This window comes from Mobula hypostoma, chromosome 14 (assembly GCF_963921235.1).
Source record: "Mobula hypostoma chromosome 14, sMobHyp1.1, whole genome shotgun sequence".
Classification (NCBI taxonomy): domain Eukaryota; kingdom Metazoa; phylum Chordata; class Chondrichthyes; order Myliobatiformes; family Myliobatidae; genus Mobula; species Mobula hypostoma.
The window spans coordinates 10,418,647-10,440,064 of record NC_086110.1 but is presented as its reverse complement, the minus strand read 5'-3'; the positions used below and the strand labels follow the sequence as shown (position 1 = coordinate 10,440,064).

The window sequence follows — 21,418 nt, the reverse complement described above, 5'->3', positions numbered from 1 at the left end:
CGGGCTCTGGGGGTATGTCAGACAGGTGAGACCCCGCCCATGTCCTCGGAGCACCCTCCCGGTGTAAGCTCCGCTCACCTGTTTCTTTGGCAGTACAGTATCTGCGGGTCAAGTAGCTCGGCTTCCTCCACTGGATGATGCCTGTACCTGAATCCTTTCCTGCTCTTGCAGGTGTGAAGCACCTTCAATTACTCCAAAAGACTGAGGTTTGGTAAAATACTGAAAGGCTTTTATTCGCTGTACAATACGACCTCCACAGTGAGTGTCTGCCCCCGGACTGAGGGGCAGGGGCAAGGCGAACACCTTTATACAGGATTCTGTGGGAGGAGCCACAGAGGCAGTCAGCAGAGGGGTGTGTCCAGACAGGTAACCCAGTTACAACATATATACATGGTTTACCACATTCACCCCTCCTTTTTTTAAAAAAGAGTCCCGCGGGGTGAAGTGACTGACAATATTTACAAGAAGTATATTTACAGGTTAAGTCTATCAGGCGATCGAGTCTGTCGCTGTGATCTACGTAGCACCGGCGATGGCGGTTGTGCTGGCTCCGGCCTGACTTCAGGTGCCAGCATGTTAGGCATCGGTAATCCCTCGTGCGTGTGCGTCGCGCCCGATATGGGAGTGTCGTGTGGTGTCTGTATAGGGTTTGGGGTGCACGGTGTCTCGTAGGTACATACATTGGTGGGTACAGGGTCAGTAGTCACCACGGAGTGTTCAGCGTAGGGGCCCGGAGCGCCTGCGGGCGCCAGGTCGCGGATGGAGACCGTGTCCTCCCGCCCATCAGGTAAAACCATGTAGGCATACTGGGGGTTCGCATGAAGTAAGTGAACCCTCTCGACTATCGGGGAGTATTTATTGCTCCTCGCATGTTTCCGGAGCAGCACTGGCCCCGGGGACGTCAGCCAAGATGGTAGGGTGGTTCCAGTGGTCGATTTTCTGGGAAAAAAAAAGAGCCGCTCATGAGGGGTGGCATTGGTGGCTGTGCATAACGGAGCGGATGGAGTGGAGTGCCTCGGGAAGGACCTCCTGCCAGCGGGAGACCGGCAGTCCCTTTGACCTGAGGGCTAAGAGTGTGGCTTTCCACACTGTGCCATTCTCCTTCTCTACCTGTCCATTCCCCTGGGGATTATAGCTCGTGGTCCTACTGGTTGCAATTCCCCTAGCCAGTAGGTATTGGCGCAGCTCGTCACTCATAAATGAGGACCCTCTGTCACTGTGGATATAGCATGGGTATCCGAACAGAGTGAAGAGCTTGCGCAGGGCTTTTATAACTGACGTGGTAGTGGTGTCGGGGCAGGGGATGGCGAAGGGGAACCGCGAGTACTTGTCAATTACGTTAAGAAAGTACACATTGCGGTCGGTGGAGGGAAGGGGGCCCTTAAAGTCAACACTCAGTCGCTCAAAGGGGCAGGTGGCCTTGATGAGTGGTGCCTTTTTGGGTCGGTAGAAGTGCGGTTTGCACTCTGCGCAGACTTGGCAGTCCCTGGTCATCATCCTGATCTCCTCAAGGGAGTACAGGTTCCAGGCTTTCACGAAGTGGAAAAGCCGGGTGACTCCCGGGTGGCAAAGGTCTACATGTAGGGCGTATAGCCGGTCGATCTGTGTGCTGGCGCATGTTCCCCGGGATAGGGCATTGGAGGGCTCGTTGAGCTTCCCAGGCCTGTACATGATGTCATAGTTGTAGGTGGAGAGTTCGATTCTCCACCTCAGAATTTTATCATTTTTGATTTTGCTCCGCTGCTGATTATTAAACATGAATGCGACTGAGCGCTGGTCAGTTAGCAGGGTGAACCTTTTGCCAGCAAGATAGTGCCTCCAGTGCCTTATAGCTTCCACTATGGCCTGGGCCTCTTTCTCTACCGCAGAGTGCCGAATTTCAGGGCCTTGAAGGGTACGGGAGAAGAACGCCACTGGTCTTCCTGCCTGGTTGAGAGTAGCAGCCAGCGCAAAGTCGGAGGCGTCACTCTCTACTTGGAAGGGAATGGCCTCATCCACCGCATGCATTGCTGCTTTGGCAATGTCCCCTTTTATGCGGTTGAAGGCCGCGTGGGCCTCGGCAGAGAGGGGGAATGTGGTGGACTTGACCAGGGGGCGGGCCTTGTCTGCATAGTTAGAGACCCATTGAGCGTAATATGAAAAGAAGCCCAGGCACCTTTTGAGGGCTCTGAGGGTATTGGGAAGAGGGAGTTCCAACAAGGGGTGCATACAGTTGGGGTCAGGGCCAATGACTCCATTCTCCGTGACACACCCAAGGATAGCAAGTCGGGTGGTCCCAAATACATACTTGTCCTTGTCATAGGTGAGGTTGAAAGATTTGGCCGCTTGGAGAAATTTTTGGAGGTTGTTGTTGTGATCCTGTTGGTCGTGACCGCAGATGGTGATGTTATCCAGATATGGGAACGTGGCCTTCAGTTGGCACTGGTCCACCATCCTGTCCATTGCCCTCTGGAAGACAGATACACCATTCGTGACACCAAAGGGGACGCGCAGGAATTGATAAAGCCTGCCGTCCGCCTCAAAGGCAGTGCAAGGGCGGTCCTCCCGGCGGATGGGGAGCTGACGGTAAGCAGATTTTAGGTCTATGGTCGAGTACACCTTGTACTGTGCTATCTGATTGACCATATCCGCGATGCGGGGTAGAGGGTACGCGTCGAGCTGCGTGAACCTATTGATGGTCTTGCTATAGTCCACGACCATCCTATTCTTCTCCTCATTCTGAACAACGACCACCTGAGCCCTCCAAGGACTTGTGCTTGCCTCACTGACCCCCTCCCTGAGCAGCCGCTGCACCTCCGACTTAATGAAAGCTCTGTACCCCACGCTGTACCTCCTGCTTTTAGTTGCCACAGGTTTACAGTCGGGGGTCAGGTTGGCGAACAGCAGTGGGGGAGGGATCCTGAGGGTGGAGAGGCCGCAGGTGGTGTCGGTAGTGTGGCAGTTGGCATGATGTTGGGTGGGATGCGCGGGTCGGTGGGTGTGTGTGGTCAGTAGCGGGGTACGTGACATATCTCTACAAAACTGAGGATTTATGACAGTAATTGGCGGGAGGGCCCATCATACTTCATTGTCACGCTTTTCAGGTGGCTCTGGAAGTCCAACCCCAACAGCACAGGGGCACACAGTTGAGGCAAGACCAGTAACTTAAAGTCCCGATATTCTGTGCCCTGCACCACTAGCGTCGCCTCACAACCCCCCCCGGATGTCTGTTGTATGCGACCCGGAGGCCATGGTGACCCTCTGACTTACCGGCCGTATCATGAGTCCACAATGCTGCACCGTGGCTGGGTGGATAAAACTCTCCGTGCTGCCTGTGTCAAACAGGCAGCTTGTCCTGCACCCTTCCACCAGGATGTCAATCGTTGACCTTGCGAGCTGGTGGGGAGCGCTTTGGTCGAGGGTCACGGAAGCCAGGGTGGGGTCGCTGTCTTGGTCCGGCGTGGTGGGGTGCCCCGTGAGCACCCGTTAGTCGTAGGCGGTGGGAGGTGGCGCCGACCAAGATGGCCGCCCCCATGTCTCGCACGTGGTAGTGGCGTGCAGGGAAGATGGCGGCAGGGAAGATGGCAGCTCCCATGTCTCGCACGTGGTGGCAGTGTGCAGGGAAGATGGCGACCCTCACGTCTCGCACGTGGCGCTGCTCGATCCCGCTCGCGGTTTTGACTTACAGACCTTGGCGAAGTGGCCCTTCTTTCCGCAGCTGGAGCAGTTAGCTTGTTGGGCCGGGCAGCGTTTCCGGGGGTGCTTCTCCAGTCCGCAGAAGTAGCACTTCGCAGACTCACGACTGGCTGCAGCCGAGGTCGATTCGCCGGCAGGTTGCGGGGTCTGCGGCACCCACGAGGCCATCGGGGGATCGCGTGCCTGGAGAGCCTCGGAGTTATGCAGAGCGGCCTCCAGCGTGTCGGCCAGCTCGATCGCCGAATTTAGGGTAAGATCGGCTTTTTCCAGCAGCCGCTGGCGCACGTACACTGACCTGGTCCCCGTAACGAAGGCGTCTCTCACTAGGAGTTCTGCATGCTGCGCCGCCGTCAGCTCCTGGCAATTGCAGGCCCATACGAGTGTCTGTAGGGCCCGGACAAACTCAGCACTCGATTCCCCGGACCGTTGTTGCCGTGTCGCTAAGCGATGCCGAGCATAGACGCTGTTTATCGGCCGCAGGTATTGTCTTTTGAGTGCGTTCATCGCGCCGTCGTAGTTCGGCTGGTCTCTGATCAGCGAATAAACCCGTGGACTGACCCTGGAGAGTAGAACTCTGCGCTTTGCTACGGGGTCGGTCGCTTTAATCTCCTCTAGATACGCTTCGAAGCAGGCCAGCCAGAGTTCGAAAGCGTTTCCAGCGTCAGGCAATTGCGGATCGTGGTCTAATTTTTCTGGTCTCAGGGTCTGTTCCATGTTTTAAAACGTACAGCGAATAAAATTGGAGCACCTTCAATTACTCCAAAAGACTGAGGTTTGGTAAAATACTGAAAGGCTTTTATTCGCTGTACAATACGACCTCCACAGTGAGTGTCTGCCCCCGGACTGAGGGGGAGGGGCAAGGCGAACATATTTATACAGGAGTCTGTGGGAGGAGCCACAGAGGCAGTCAGCAGAGGGGTGTGTCCAGACAGGTAACCGAGTTACAACATGGTTTACCACAAGGTGATATAAGAATTTTTAGTAGGCTATTTGGCCCCTCGAACCTGCTTCACTATTCAGTAAGATCATACATGATCCAGCTTTGGCCTCAGAACTTTCTTATCATGTCACTTCTCATACCATTGACCTTCTTATAGTTCGAACATGTGCCAATCACTGCCTTCAAGATCCTTTAAAAATGCTGATGAGCGGAAGGATCTTGGGGTCCAAATTATTATTATTATTATTAGTAGTAGTAGTAGTAGTACTTTATTGATCCTGAGTGGGAAATCCTTTCATTACAGCAGCAACGTTTAAAAACACACTTAGCAGTGTGCAAACTGAACTAATAATAATGTACAGACTGATACACAATAATAATTTACTAATGTGCAATAATTTGCAATAATGTGCAATGATTATGTATGAAATAAAACAGAGACTATTGTACTATGATATGTGTTCTCCTGTCGCACAGAGATGAACTGTTGTATATGCTTATTGCACTTGGTAGGAAAGATTTTTTGTAACGATTCTTGTGACAGGGGAGCTGAATGAGTCTGTTCAAAAGGGTGCTCCACTGCTTATTCAGTAGGTCATGGAGAGGATGAGCCTGATTGTCCATCATAGATAACAGTTTGTTTAGTGACCTCCTATCCACCACTAACTCAAAAGGGTCCGGTTGTAGCCAAGAATGGATCCAGCCTTTTTATTTAATTTATTTAGTCTTTTTGCATCACCTGCACCAATGCAACTCCCCCAACAAAAAGCAGCAAAGGAGAGTGCAGTGGCTACAACAGACTGATGAAAGACCTCCAACATCCTGCTGCACACATTGAAGGATCTCAGCTTCCTTAGAAAATAGATAGCTCTGTGAAAGTGGCTCCAGTGGTAAGGAAGATGGTACGGAATGCTTGCCTTCAGTAATCAAGGGACTGAGTTCAAGAGTTAAGTTGTAGTTTTATGGAAGTCTAGTTAGATTCCACACACTCCAAACAGTCACTCTTCTCCCCTTTTCCATCAGGCAGAAGATATAAGAGCTGAAGGCATGTAACATTAGGCTCCTGGGGAGCCCCTATCCCACAGTTCCCTGTGGTAGAATGGACTCTTGACCACACAATATACTTTGTCATGATCCTGCTCCTTATTGCTCATCTGCACTTTCTCAGCAGTTGCTACACTTTGTTTTTCACTGTGTCGTGGTATATGTGACAATAATAAACTCCAAAAAACTGTTTCTTTCCTTCAGTTCTATTTGCCCATTACAGGATGGATGTGGAGGGTTTGGAGATGGTGCAAAAGAGGTTTATTGCATGCTTCCTGAATTAGAGAGCATTTACTAAATGGAGACATTGGACAAACTTAGGTTGTTTTCTGTGCAGCAGGGAGACCTGATAGAGGTTTATAAGATTATAAGAGGCATAGACAGAGTATATAGCCAGTATATTTTTCCCAGGGTTGGACTGTCCGATACCAGAAGACGTGCATTTAAGATGAGAGGGAGTAAGTTCAAAGGGGATTGTGTGGCATGCTTTTACTGTAGCGTGGTTGGTGGCTGGAGTGCCAATGTGGGTGGTAGAGGCAAATATGTGAGGGGTATTCAAGATAGGCACAGGAATGTGCAGGAAATGTAGACAGATGGGATTAGTTTAGTTGGGCATTTAATTATTAATTTCACCTGTTTGGCATGACACGTTCCCGTGTTTTACCATTCTATGTTCTATGCTCTACATTCTATGTTCTATGACTGTACCACCAATGGACAGCGGGGTAAGTAATTGCAAGAAGTCACAGCACCCTTAGAAAAGAAATTCTTCTTTGTCTCTGTTGGAAATGCTGAAATCTTAATCTGGAACTGAACCCATTGTTCTATTAAGAGAAACGTACTCTAATTACCCATCTTTGTCAGTGCCCCACAGATTCTTGTGCTTCAACAAAATCACCATTCTTTCATCTCTGCTCTAGTAAGCATAGCCCCAACCTGAACAATTTTTCTTCACACTGGGAACAAATCTGGTGGAACTTCTCTGCACTGTCCCCAATGCAAGTACATTTTTCTTTAAATTTGGAGACAGAAACTGTACAATGTTGTCAAAATGCCCGATCAATTTAATCAAAGCGTTGTACCAGACAGAAATAATCCCTTTAGCCAACCACTTCCATGTAGAACCTTTTGCCCATCTACACTATGGTATGGAAACACCAATTCCCTTGAATGGAAAATCGTATAAAAAGTAATGGATACGGTCCAATCCATCATGGGTAAAGCCCTCTCCAGCATTGAGTACATCTACCAGTAACACTGTCACAGGAAAGCAGCATCCATCATTAAGAACTCCCTTCACCCTGGCCATGATCGCTTCTCACTGCTGCCATCAGGAATAAGATTCAGGACCTTCACGACCCACCCCACCACGTTCCAGAACAGTGTTTACCCCTCAACCATCAGGCTCTTGAACAAGTGGGGATAACAGCACTTGCCCTATCACTGAATTGTTTTCACAAATTTAAGAATCATATTCAAAGACTCTTCATCTCATGTTCTCAATATTATTATTTATTTATTTATTATTGTGATGATTCTTTTTTCTTTTGTATTTGAAAAGAAAATAAGAGGTACTTCATGAATACTTCAGTATTCACTACGGAAAAGGATAGTCATAGTCATACTTTATTGATCCCGGGGGAAATTGGTTTTCGTTACAGTTGCACCATAAATAATAAATAGTAATAGAACAATAAATAGTTAAATAGTAATATGTAAATTATGCCAGTAAATTATGAAATAAGTCCAGGAGCAGCCTATTGACTCAGGGTGTCTGACCCTCCAAGGGAGGAGTTGTAAAGTTTGATGGCCACAGTCAGGAATAACTTCCTATGACGCTCTGTGCTGCATCTCAGTGGAATGAATCTCTGGCTGAATGTACTCCTGTGCCCACCCAGTACATTATGTAGTGGATGGGAGACATTGACCAACATGGCATGCAACTTGGACAGCATCCTCTTTTCAGACACCACCGTGAGAGAGTCCAGTTCCATCCTCACGACATCACTGGCCTTACGAATGAGTTTGTTGATTCTGTTGGTGTCTGCTGCCCTCAGCCTGCTGCCCCAGCACACAACAGCAAACATGATAGCACTGGCCACCACAGACTCCTGGAACATCCTCAACATCGTCTGGCAGATGTTAAAGGACTTCAGTCTCCTCAGGAAATAGAGATGGGAGATGGGCTCTGACCCTTCTTGTAGACAGCTTCAGTGTTTTTTGACCAGTCCAATTTATTGTCAATTCATATCCCCAGGTATTTGTAATCCTCCATCATGTCCACACTGACCCCCTGGATGGAAACAGGGGTCAACGGTACCTTAGCTCTCCTCAGGTCTACCATCAGCTCCTTAGTCTTTATCACATTAATTCTGCTCACACCATGTGACAAAGTTTCCTACCGTAGCCCTGTCCTCAGCCTCATCTCCCTTGCTGATGCATCCAACTATGGCAGAGTCATCCGAAAACTTCTGAAGATGACAAGACTCTGTGCAGTAGTTGAAGTCCGAGGTGTAAATGGTGAAGAGAAGGGGAGACAAGACAGTCCCCTGTGGAGCCCCAGTGCTGCTGATCACTCTGTCGGACACACAGTGTTGCAAGCACATGTACTGTGGTCTGCTAGTCAGGTAATCAAGAATCCATAATACCAGGGAAGCATCCACCTGCATCGCTGTCAGCTTCTCAGATCTTGTCAGCTGTCAGATCTTGGTGATTGTAGTGATGACTTGCAACTGGAGCATGTAGATGTTAAGAAGGAGAATGTGCTGGAGCCTTTGGAAAGCATCAAGTTGGATAAGTCACCGGGACCGGATGAGTTGTACCCCAGGCTACTGTGGGAGGCGAGGGAGCAGATTGCTGAGCCTCTGGCGATGACCTTTGCATCATCAATGGGGACGGGAGAGGTTCCAGAGGATTGGAGGCTTGCAGATGTTGTTCTCTTATTCAAGAAAGGGAGTTGAGATAGCCCAGGAAGTTATAGACCAGTGAGTCTTACTTCAGTGGTCAGTAAATTGATGGAGAAGATCCTGAGAGGCAGGATTTATGAACATTTGGAGAGGTATAATATGATTAGGAATAGTCAGAGAGGAGATATAAGAGTCTCAGGACCATTAGTGAGGTGATACTAGAGCCTCAACACTCTTATGGAGGAGATACAGGAGTCTGAAAGACCATTCGAGGGGATATAAAGGAGTCTCACGTCCATTAGTGAGGAGACACAGGAGACTCAAGGTCATTAGTAGGAGATACAAGAGTCACAAGACCAGTTTATAGGAAATACAGGAGTCTCAAGAGTGTTAGAGAGGAGATACGGGAGCCTCAAGACTATTGGAGTGGAGATACATGAGTCTCAATACCCTTAGAGAAGATATACTGGTGTCTCAAGTCCATTAAAGAGCAGATAGAGAACCCTCAGGACCATTAGTGAGAAGGTACAGGAGCCTGAAGACCAGTAGAGAGGATATACAGGAGCCTGGAGATCTTTAGTAAGGAGAGATAGGAGTCTCAAGACAATTAGGGAGGAGATGTAGGAGTCTCAAGACCATTAGACAGGAGATACAGGAGCTTCAAGACAATTAGTGAGAAGTTACAGGAGTCTGAAGAGCATTAGAGAGGAGATACAGGAGCTTCAGGACCATTAGAGAGGAGATGTGGGAGTCTCAAGGCCATTAGAGAGGAGATGTGGGAGTCTCAAGACTACTGGAGTGGAGATACACGAGTCTCAAAACCTTTAGAGAAAATATACTGGTGTCTCAAGTCAATTAGAGAGCAGATAGAGAACCCTCAGAACCATTAGTGAGAAGGTACGGGAGCCTGAAGACCTTTAGAGAGGAGATACAGGAGCTTCAACACCATTAGAGTGGAGATACAGGAGTCTCAAGGCCAGCAGAGTGGACATACAGGAGCCTCAAGACCATTTCAGAGGAGATACAGGACCCTCAAGTCCATTAGAGAGGAGATGCAGGAGGAGCCTCAAGACCATTAGAAAGGATTTGCAGGAGCCCATGACCACTTGAAAGGAGATGCAGGATTCTGACGACCATTAGAGAGGAGATACAGGAGTCTCAAGGGCAGCAGCGAGGAGATACGAGAGTGTCAAGAGCATTAGGGAGGAGGTACAGGAGTCTGAAGACCATTAGGCAGGAGTTACAGGACTCTCAAGGCCATTAGAGTGGAGATACAGGAATTTCAAGACCATTTTATAGGAGATACAGGAGTCTCAAGAGTGTTAGAGAGGAGATGCAGCAGCCTCAAGACTACTGGAGTAGAAATACATGAGTTTCAAGACCATTAGAGAGGAGATACAGGAGTCTTAAGACTATTAGAGAAGAGATACAGGAGTTTCAAGACCATTAGAGTGGAGACAGACAAGTCTCAGTACCATTACAGAAGATATACTGGTGTCTCAATTCCATTAGAAAGGAGATACAGAACTCTCAAGTGCAATAGAAAGGATATACGGAGTTTTAAGACCTTGTGAGAGGAGATATATGCTTCAAGACCATTGGAGAGGAGGTACAGGAGCGTCAAGATGATTAGAGAGGATATAGTGGAGTCTCAAGACCATCAGAGGGAGATTCAGGAGTCTCAAGACCCTTGGAGAGGAAATACAGGAGCCTCAAGACCAGTACAGAGGAGGAACAGGTCTCTCAAGACAATGAGAGGAGATACAGGGATCTCAAGACCACTAGACAGGAGATATAGGAGTCTCAACACCATTAGAGAGGAGATATAGAAGTCTCAACATCATTAGGGAGGATTTATAGAAGTCTCAGGGCCTTTAGAGAGGAGATATAGGAGTCTCAAGATGCTTAGGGAGGAGAGCGGAGTTTAGGATGATGCCGCCTAACAGCGACTGCTTTGCTTGCATCTTTGGAAACAGCTCTATTCCTATCTTTAATATCTCTTTATCTTCCCTTTCAGGGTTCTTTTGAAGACCCTGACCTGGAGCTACATGCTGACTTCGGTTCTTTGCGGAAATGGGACCCGCTCTTAGGGCCTCACACTTTTCGATATGCTAAGGATGCGGCCTGGAAGACTACTGCGCTTCAGGGTGCTGGATTTTTGTGGCTCTGGAGGTAGGCAAATTCGAGGTCGGTGCCGCCGCCTGAGTACGCGGAAGATCAAAAGCAGCGAGCTGGCTGTTGGCTGTGTGCCCAGAGACCCAAGTTCTTTTGGGCCCAGAGCTCGGAAAAAGCAACGCAACGGACTTCTAACACCGTAAATCAGCAAGTTGTTTTGTTATGTCTCCCCTCTCGCTGTGAAACGGGGACATCACCTCGTTTTTCCTTATTAGGTGGGGAGAGAGTCTTTGGGGTGCTGCAAGTCTGTGTCTTTATTGATGCTTTACTCTTCTTCAGTCCTTTTCCTCTTCCACCTGTCACCTTCTTGCTTCTCACTTCAACCACCCTCCTCCACCTAACCACCTGGTCACCTGCTCCTCACCTGGTCTCACCTACCACCTGTCAGCTTGTACTCCTTCCCCTCCCCCTACCTTTTTATTCTGGCTTCTTGCCCCTTTGTTTCCAGTCCTGATGAAGGGTCTCAGCCTGAGACGTGTTGGTTACTCCTCTCTGCAGATGTTGCCTGATCTCCAGCATTTTGTGTGTGTTGCACATTCATCCTCAATGTCTACCACACAGTCTGTAAACTCCATCTCACACACATACAACATGTTGGAGGAGAACAGTTTAAAACCTTTGAAAATGATTGCTGATCATATTACAAGACAAAAACCTCCCTATCACCAGCAACATCAGATTAAATATATTAAACCCTGATTAGATATCTGGAGTCATTTGAAATGTTTGACCACCATCTTCATCCATACTCCTGTACCTAGGTCCTGTCACTCTGTATATATAATCAATCTATCTAATATTAGCTAATCTTATGTAATTATATTTATTTTTTATTATGTCCTTTATGTTTATTGTGTTTTTTTATGTTGCATTGGATCCGGAGTAACAATCATTTTATTCTCCTCTACACTCGTGTACTGAAGAATGTCAATAAACTATCTTGAACTCAATCCCAGGCTCCTGAAGTTTATGAGGAATGTGTTGGATAATCCTACCAATGCTGATGGCACACCATACCATGATGGAACCAATGGCTGTAAACTTATCATTCACAAAGAAAGAGCCAGACAGAATCCAAATCCATTGTGCTTTTATTTTTAGGCAGGAATAAATATATCTAGGAAGCAAGCAAAAGTGTCTTTGAACCAGAAATATCCATGGTTTCTCTTCGAGTTTACACAATGTTCCTGGAACCATGAAAATTCAGATACCATGGGCAGTTCATTGGCTGCATTATTGGGTTGTGTTGCTGCCTCCTGGTGTCAGGGCATTTTCTTGCAGCTACTTTTAGCATTTACATTGCAATCCAGCAAGCAAGCAGCATTCCACTTCCCTAGCACCGTCTGCTTGAATCTAACAAGCCCCTGTGCAGAGTGGCTGTGGGGAGCCTTGCTGCTGTAGGTTTTGGTGGTGGAATGAAGAGGGGGAGATTGCATAGCCTCAGAACGAAGCAGTGCTGCATCATCTTCAATCTTTTTTTAAAATCTGGGATTCCATGCTTCTCATTCGGGGGAAGATCATCTGAGATTTAGGATCGTCTTTGGTGGAGGAGGTGATTATGGTGATTATCTTGGGTGATTATGCTGCATTCTGGGGGAGTAATTCGGCTGTGATTCATTGGTATCCTGCAAATGAGGGAGTGCCAGCTTCACAAACCAAAAATCGGACACAGTATGTCCAAGCTACCCTTTGGATGAGTATTGTCCCATCGGCAGCATACTAAGGAAGGCTGTGATTAGTCAATGTCCCTCCCCTAATCGGATCAGTATGAGTGAACCATATGGTGCAGTGGCACAGCTGTAGAGCTGCTGCCTTTCAGCCCTAGAGATGCAAGTTCGATCCTGACCTCAGGCACTGTCTGTGTGGAGTTTGCACATTCTCTCTGGGAGCTCTTGCCTTACCCCCCCCCATGCTCCAATTTCCTCCCACAACACACAAATGTGCAGGATAGTGGATGCTGTAAGTAGGTGAGCGTTAGAACTTGGGGGGAGTTGAAGGGAATGTGGAGAGAGTGAACAGGATTAGGGTGGTTGATGTCAGTTCATCTGCAAAACATTATTACATCATGGGTGTTGGTGGGATCTCACCCATCAGCTGCTCCAACTTCCTTCAGTATCCATGGATCTACTGACTGTGGAGCCCCTTGGCATGTCCTGAGGTTGTGAAAGGAGTGGCATAAATGTATGCCATTTATTGTAGACTGACAGGCTTAGCTAGATCCTGGTTCTGCCTGAGAATTATAAACATTGGTAACGGATAGTGGTCCTGGAATGAGCCAACATAAGGAGCCACCTACCAGGATGGACTGGGTTTTCCATCAACATCTCTTGGCATGGCCCTGGAGAAAAGAACTTACAACAATCTATTGGAGGCTCTCAGACAGTTGAGTAGCATCTGTGGTGGTGGAGGTTGGGAAAGGAATTGTCCATGCTTCGGGTCAAAATGTTGACAGTTCCTTTTCTCCCACGGATGCCCCATGGCCCACCGAGTTCCTCCTGCAGGATTGTGCTTGTTGCCTCAGATTCCAGTATCTGCAGTCTCTTCGGTCTCAGGGAGAGAGCTTTGCTTGTGAATAGTGGCAGTGTTTACCAAGCCATCAGGGTCTGCACACAGCCTCACGCAGTACTGCAGATGGCCAGAGCTGCGAGTTTACAACTCTCTACAAGTCTGCTGGGGAAGTCAAAGGCCCAATGTCTGCAAACATACGAGTCTGCTGGAGGCTGAATATGGCTGGTGCTGGGTTAGAGAAATGTGTATGTGCATGGGAGGGTGGGAGGGAGGAAGGAATGGTGTTGTGATTTGTTGCTTGGCATGTTCAGTTTTTGTTGCGTTCTGTGTTGTTCTGCCAAGAATGGTGGGCCTGCTATGTTGGCACTGAAATGTGAGGCAAAACTTGCAGGCTGCTCCCAGTGGTGTTTTGATTGTTAACATAAACAACACACTTCATTGCACGTCTCACTGTACAGGTGCTAAATAAATCTGAATCTGAGACCACAAGCTTTCAGAACCCTTTTCTTCCCAGTCCACAGAGCAGATAAAGGGTACCAGGGTGCGGTCTGAGTTCCAGTTCCAGCTCTAGGGATGGGACCCTGAGGATGTGGTCAGGCATTTGAAGCCCAAGTCCTGGAGTGAACTGCTGTCTAGCAATTGGACATCAGATAGGTTGGTGTTGGAATTGGGCAGCAGACTCCTGAAGGGTTGATAGGTGAGGGGTTAGTGGAGGAAGGATTTTCAGCTGTGGCTTTTTCTTTTCTTCATGTCCCTGATCTGGGCACTGCTGATGGCCAGCATTTATTTACCCTTGAGAAGGTAATTGTGAGTTGCCTTCTCCAATTACATCTGGCGGAGGTATTCCTATTGTGCTTTTGGGGAGCAAAATGGAAGATTTGGACCCTGCGATGATGAAGGGGTGGTGATATATTTACATGTCAGGATGGTGTGCAACTTGGAGGGGTATATGCAGGTTATGGTATTTTCATGTACCTGCACTATTGGGCATTCAAGCCACACAGGTTGCTGTTATGGGAGGTGCTGTCCATAAGATCATACGACATAGGAGCAGAATTAGGCCATTTGGCCCATTGGGGCTGCTTCATTATGCTGATTTATTTTCCCTCTTAACCCCATATTCCTGCCTTCTCTCCGTAACCTTTGACACCCTTATTAATCAAGAACCTATCAATTTCCACTTTATATATACCCAAGACTTGTCCTCTACAGCCATCTGTGGCAATGAGTTCCACAGATTCAGTTCAAAGTAAATTTATTATTAAGGTGAGACTTATTGTGGCTGCGCCCATCCAGGCTAGTGGATGGTAACGTATTAACCTCTTGATTTGTGCATTGGAAGTGGTGGGAAGTGCTGTGTATTTACTATTTCAATAATATTTGAGTGGTCTTGTATACAGTATATAGGTTGATTAGCTTTCCTGTTTGTTTAAATAATTAATTATGGGTTATATGTAAAAATACATTAATTGCATACATCATCACGGTACCACATGATACATGCGTGCCTCACTGAAAGTAAACTTGAATTTAGACCTGGATTTTGAACTCACGTGTCTTCCTTTGAAGTTTTGAAGTTACAAAACATAACAGGAAGTCTGGATGGGATTTGGAGCAACAGTTTGACAAGTCCATAATGGAGTCTGGAACAGAGTATTTGTGACAGAATCCAGACCAGGGACTATAGAGCAAGTGGTATTTGACAGCATTATTGACAATGGCTTCTGTCACTTTGCTGATGATTGAAAGTAGACAGCTTAAGTATCATTCAGCTGGGTTGGAATAGCAAACCATAAACACAAGAGATTCTGCAGATGCTAGAAATCCAGAGCAACAAGCAAAAAATGCTGGTGGAACTCGGCCTATCAGGCTACATCTATCTGTCAACTGTTTATTCATTTTCATAGATGCTGCCTGACTTGTTGAGTTCCTCTCCATTTTGTGTTTGTTCTGGATTGGATTGTAGCTGCTTTTGGTGCAGAAGACTTACCTGGGCAATTTTCTACATGGCCAGGTAGATGTCAATGTGGTAACTGCCTTGAAAGAGTTGCTTAGAGGCTGGGCTAATTGTGGAGCACAGATGTCTAGTACAACAGCCAGATGTAGACTGGGCCCTCCCGTGTTTGTTGAATTGGGTTTGTAGTCATTTCTTGATAGACCAGAGAGAATTGATTTGGCAGAAGTCAGGTTCAGTGATGGAGGGGACCTCAGGATGGACCAGTGATGGATCAGTCAGTTCCTCTTATGGCTGAACATGGCAAGGCAGCATGTAGGGCAACTGGAAAGAGTGTCAGGACTTGCCTAAGGCATGGGTCACAGCTGGGGATCCAGCTCCACCAAGAGAGCGGGGAAATATCTGCCTCGACATTCATGGCTGGGATGGGTCAGCCTTAAGGACAAGGGTGAAGAGGTTGTTTTTCCCATCAGAACATAAAGCTAATGAACAGTGAAAGAGACATCGCTCAATACAGCAAACATAGGGGATGCAATAGAAAACAATATTCACTACATTTGAAGTGTTTGAGCAGTGTTTTAAATCAATAGGTAGATGATCCAATGAGAGGAGAGACTGTACTGGGCTTGGTGTTGGGTAATGAGCATGGCCAGGCAATTGAGGAACAGTTGGAGAACAGTAACCACAACTCCATAACTTCCAGAATAGCTATAGAAAAGGATAGGTATGGTCCTTGTGGAATATTCTTAAATTGGAATAGAGCAAATTAAGGGCATTAGGCAGGAACTAATTAGAGTAAATTGGGAACACCTTTTTTCTGGCAAGTCCGCATCAGACATGTGGAGAGTGTTTAAAGATCTATTGCACAGAGTACAGGAAAGCTATGTTCCTACTAGAAGGAAGGACAGGGATGGAAAGATGGGAAAACTTTGTATGTCCAGAGAGGTGATGAAATTAGTCAAGGAAAAAAAAGGAAAAGTATGGAAAGCTTTGGAAGTTAAGATCAAACGGAGCACATGAGGAGTATAAAGAAGCCAGAAAAGAACTCAAGAAGAGAATTAGGAAAGCCAGGAAGGGCCATGAAAAGCCCTTGGCAAGTAGGATTAAGGGAATCCCAAGCCATTCTATACATACATCAAGAGCAAGAGGATAACTAGGGAGAGCGTAGGACCACTCAAGGATAGAGAGGGAACATTTGCTTGGATGCAGAGAATGTGAGTGAGGTACCTTGCTTCAGTATTTACTAAGGAAAAGGACATGGAGGACTAGTGCTGAGTGCATAAATATGCCAGGGCATTTTAAGGTCAAGGAGGAAGAGGTTTTGGGTGTCTTAATGGGTATGAAGGTGGATGTTCCCAGGGTCTGAGGGAATTAACCTTAGGTTATTGAGGGAGGCAAAAGATGAGGTTTCCAGGGCTTTGACAAGTATCTTCGTGTCCTCTCTAGCCACAGGTGAGGTCCTGGAGAACTGGCGAGTGGCTAACGTTGTACCTTAATTTAAGAAGGGAACAAGGAAAAATCCTGGAAACTATAGTTTCTTAGGGATAGGATATATGAGAATCTGGAAACCCATGGCCTAATTAGGGAGAGCCAGCATGGTTTTGTATGGGGCAAGTCAAGTTTTACCAACTTGATTGAGTTTTTCGACAGGGTGGTGAGAGAGATTGATGAGGACGGGGCAGTGAATATTGTCTACATGGATCTTAGTAAGGTATTTTTCAAATTCCCTCATGGGATGCTAATCTAGAAGATTAAGGTGCATGGGGTCCACAGCGAATTGGCTGTTTGGATTCAGAACTGGCTTACGTGTAGAGACAGAGACCTGGGTGAAAATGTAGATTAGTGGGTTAGTAAATTTGTGGATTATACCAAGATTTGTAAAGTTGTGAATAGAGTAGAAAACTGGCAAAGAATATAGCATGATATAGAGCACTTGCAAATATGGTCAGAGAAATGGCAGATAGAGTTTAACCCAGATAAATGTGAGTTGGTGCAGTTTGGTAGAAATATAAGGAGACAGTACACTGTTAAGGGCAAGTTCATAGCTCCTTGAAAGGTCGATAGGGTGGTTAGGATGGCTGATGGAATGCTGGTTTTTATTAATCAAGGGATTGTGTTCTAAAGTCAAGAGGTTATGTTGCAACTTTATAGAACTCTGGTCACATTTGGAGTATTGTATACAGTTCTGGTTACCCCACTGTGAGAAGGATGTTGTGGCTTTGGGGAGGGTGCAGAAGAGGTTTACTAGGATGCTGCCTGGTTTAGAGGGCATGTGCTATCATAAGAGGCTGGACAAGCTTGGGTTGTTTTCTCTGCAGCAGCAGAGGGTGAGGGGAGATTTGATAGAGGTTTATAAGATTATGAGAGGCATAGATAGAGTAGACATTGAGTATCTTTACCCTGGAGTAGAAATGTCTGATACCAGAGGGCATGCATTGAAGGTGAGAGGGGTGTAGGTTGAAAGGGAATGTGTGGTGTAAGAGCTTTACTCCGAGATGTGTGGATGCCTCGGATGCACTGCCTTGTTTGGTGGTAGAGGTAAATACATCAGAGGCTTTTAAGAGACATTAAGATTGGCACATGAATATGAGGAAGATGGAGGGGTATGGACATGGTGTAGGTAGGAGAGATTAGTTTTTGGGGATTTTGGTTTATGTTTCTGGTTTGGCGCAACATTGTGGACTGAAGAACCTGTTCCTCTGCTGTACTGTTCTGTGACTATGTCTATGTCTGTGACTTCTCAGTGAGTAAGGTTGGGTTGCAGTGGCTGTCCCCTGAACTAGGTTTGGGTGGTTTTCAGTGAGTGGGAAGGGGATGGTGCTCCAACTCAGGGACTGTGTGCTGGGGCCTCTCCAATAATGGTGAAATGGCAGGGTGAAAGCTGGCAGGAAGTTATACAGTGACTCAAGAGGTTCATTATATAGATAACCTGGTGAGCTCTGCGTTTGACCCTGGTGTTTCCTGGATTGGCTCCAGGAACTTCAGTGCAAAGCATCAGATCACTATGGCCTGAACTGGACAAGCACAATGGTTCCTTGTCTTGGCTCACCAGGTGTTAGATAGATGTGGGTTGACCCACCAGATCTCCTCCTCAACTTCCAAGCAGAATCAGACTTGAACAACAGGAATTCTGCAGATGCTGGAAATTCAAGCAACACACATCAAAGTTGCTGGTGAACGCAGCAGGCCAGGCAGCATCTATAGGAAGAGGCGCAGTCGACGTTTCAGGCCGAGACCCTTCGTCAGAATCAGACTTGACCTGTTTCAGGAGGTCTTCAGAAGATCAATCCGTGTATTGGTCTCCTCATGTTAATCTGAGACCAATCCAACATAGGAATGTGGCACAATGTGAACAAGTGTTTGATGTTGGCTTATCCTTGCTGCAGTGACATCTGACTTTGATGCCTTCCTACATCATGGACTACAGGGACATGTCAGTATGCTATTGTAAAACTGACCGCTCCTCTGGAAATTAACAATGTTATATGGTTATAATGCTCTAGTTTTTCATTCACCAGAAGGAACATGGCTAGCTTCAGCGTCTCAAATCCAGCAAAGACAGTGGTTAGTGAGACCAGCAAAAGGGAGGGTTGGGGGGATGGCTTCTGCCCTCAGCTGGAGAGCCTGTTCTCTGAGTGTGCTCCTTGCAGCTACTTCCTTCCTTTGGATGGGACAGGCCCCAGCCAACCTGAGAGGAGCTCAGGGAGTGGAAGGTTGAACTGAAGTGGGGAGCAAACCAAGGTCAGCAACAGTCAACATTTCCCCTCCCTTCCTCTCTCTTCTGCCAATCCACCAGAACCTAACCTAGGTGAAGGGCAGCCCCCAAACTTTTGTCTCAAGAGACTAATGGTGGCCATAATCCATGGTCTGTTGCAGACCAGGGACAATGTCTTTGAATGTGTCCTTATTTCCAGGCCTTTGAGGGTCTTTGGGAATGCTACCCTGGGAATACCCCCTGGGTAGAATGATACCTGGCAACCCCTTGCCTTGGAGACATTCCCTGCATCTGTGGGAGTGTCTGGAGTCATAGAACATAGGAACAAGGCAGCACAATACAGGCCCTTCAGCCCATAGTCATCACGATAACCATCCAAAGTAATCTTGACTGTCACATAGAGATTAACAGAGCTCATTCTAATCCCAGCCTCCTTGTGGGTGGGCCTGGCCAGTGAGAGAGGGAAAGAGGCAAATGGGAGAGGCTTGAAAAGCCAGGCTGGTCTGATGCTGCTCTCAATGTTGTCCCACGTGCTGCTTTGGAATAATGGATAATCTGCTGGGAATTCCAGGCAGAGTTAAATCCAGGTTGTGTGGGGTACATGCCTGTTGGCTGCATCGACTGAGCCAAGAAGGGAGGTCATTCCAGGAATCTGTAACATGCTGTATAAGTAGGAAAGGCTTGTACGTGCTGCAGAGATCTGAGGCCCTTGGTGCCCAGGGTTACCTGTCCAGAAAGCCCACCCAGGCTTGGGCATGGTGGTAGAAAAAAATCCTAACTCACACTGCCACCCAGCTGCCCACGATCACCACACCAGTTGTCTGTTATTGAGGGAGCCTCTTCTGAGGACAGAATTGATGCCCTGCGATCTAACCGCATTTGACAGTGGGGAGGCAGAAGGGAAGGATTGGAGCTGGCACCAAGATATCGGAGAAGATGGGCTGGTAGCCTTCTGGAGGCTGGCTGTTCTGCTCCAGCATGTCCAGCACTGTGCCGCGAACCTCTTTGGACACGTCCCCCCTGATGTCCAGCAGTACCGAAACATGCTCATCACTGGGAAAGGAAACGGTCTCTTAGTAAGGAACGAAGATGAAGTCTACACAAGTCTTTGCTAATGTCTCCTGGCTTGTTCATCCTCACTTACGCACAACCTACCAATACAGAATAGTTGAGCATCCATTCCACCTGATGCCCTCAAGTGCAAAGTTCTAAATCAGTGGGACGGCTGGCTGAAACACTGAATTGTAGTTGCCACAAAGTTAAATCAAGGCAAATATAGACCATAAGACCATAAAACATAGGCAATTCAAAACATTGACTCTGCTCCTCCACTCTGCCATGACTGCTTTGTTGTTCCTCTCAAGCTCATTCTCCTGCCTTTTCTATGACCTTTGACACCCTGACTAATCAAGAAACTATCAACCTCCACTTTAAATATACCCAATGACTTGGCCTCCACAGCCATCTGTGGCAATGAATTCCAAAGATTCAGTTCAAAGTAAATTTATTATCTAAGTACATACATGTCATATCATCATACACAACTCTGAGATTCAACACCCTCTGGCTAAAGAAATCCCTCCTCATCTCTGTCCTAAAGGAAAGTCCTATTTTTAGGCTGTGCCCTCTGAACCTATAGGAATAGAAAACATCCACTCTATGCCCACTCTATTTAGACTTTTCAGTATTTAGTAGGTTTCAATGAGATCCCCCTCCCCATTAGAAACATAGAAACATAGAAAATAGGTGCAGGAGTAGGCCATGCGGCCCTTCGAGCCTGCACCGCCATTCAGTATGATCATGGCTGATCATCCAACTCAGAACCCTGTACCAGCCTTCCCTCCATACCCCCTGATCCCTTTAGCCACAAGGGCCATATCTAACCCCCTCTTAAATATAGCCTCAACTGTTTCCTGTGGCAGAGAATTCCACAGATTCACCACTCTCTGTGTGAAGAAGTTTTTCCTCATCTCGGTCCTAAAAGTCTTCCCCTTTATCCTCAAACTGTGACCCCTCGTTCTGGACTTTCCCAACATCGGGAACAATCTTCCTGCATCTAGCCTGTCCAATCCCTTTAGGATTTTATACGTTTCAATAAGATCCTCCCTCAATCTTCTAAATTCCAACGAGTATAAGCCTAGTCAATCCAGTCTTTCATTATATGAAAGCCCTGCCATCCCAGGAATCAATCTGGTAAACCTTCTTTGTACTCCCTCTATGACAAGAATGTCTTTCCTCAGATTAGGGGACCAAAACTGCACACAATACTCCAGGTGTGGTCTCACCAAGGTCTTGTACAACTGCAGTAGTACCTCCCTGCTCCTGTACTCGAATCATCTTGCTATGAATGCCAGCATACCATTCGCCTTTTTCACCGCCTGCTGTACCTGCATGCCCACTTTCAATGACTGGTGTATAATGACACCCAGGTCTCGTTGCACCTCCCCTTTTCCTAATCGGCCACCATTCAGATAATAATCTGTTTTCCTGTTTTTGCCACC

The 21,418-nt window shown here is 47.1% G+C and overlaps 1 protein-coding gene across 1 annotated transcript in view; it reads right to left on the bottom strand.

The window, feature by feature from the left end:
• Positions 1–11,835: 11,835 nt before the first annotated feature.
• Positions 11,836–21,418, bottom strand: part of exoc3l1 (exocyst complex component 3-like 1) — a 109,120-nt gene continuing 99,537 nt past the window's right edge. Inside the window, exon 13 of the mRNA XM_063066663.1 lies at positions 11,836–19,970. Within this exon, the coding sequence (XP_062922733.1) occupies positions 19,787–19,970 (184 nt within the window). The 3' untranslated portion in view covers positions 11,836–19,786. The remainder of the gene's footprint in view (positions 19,971–21,418) is intronic.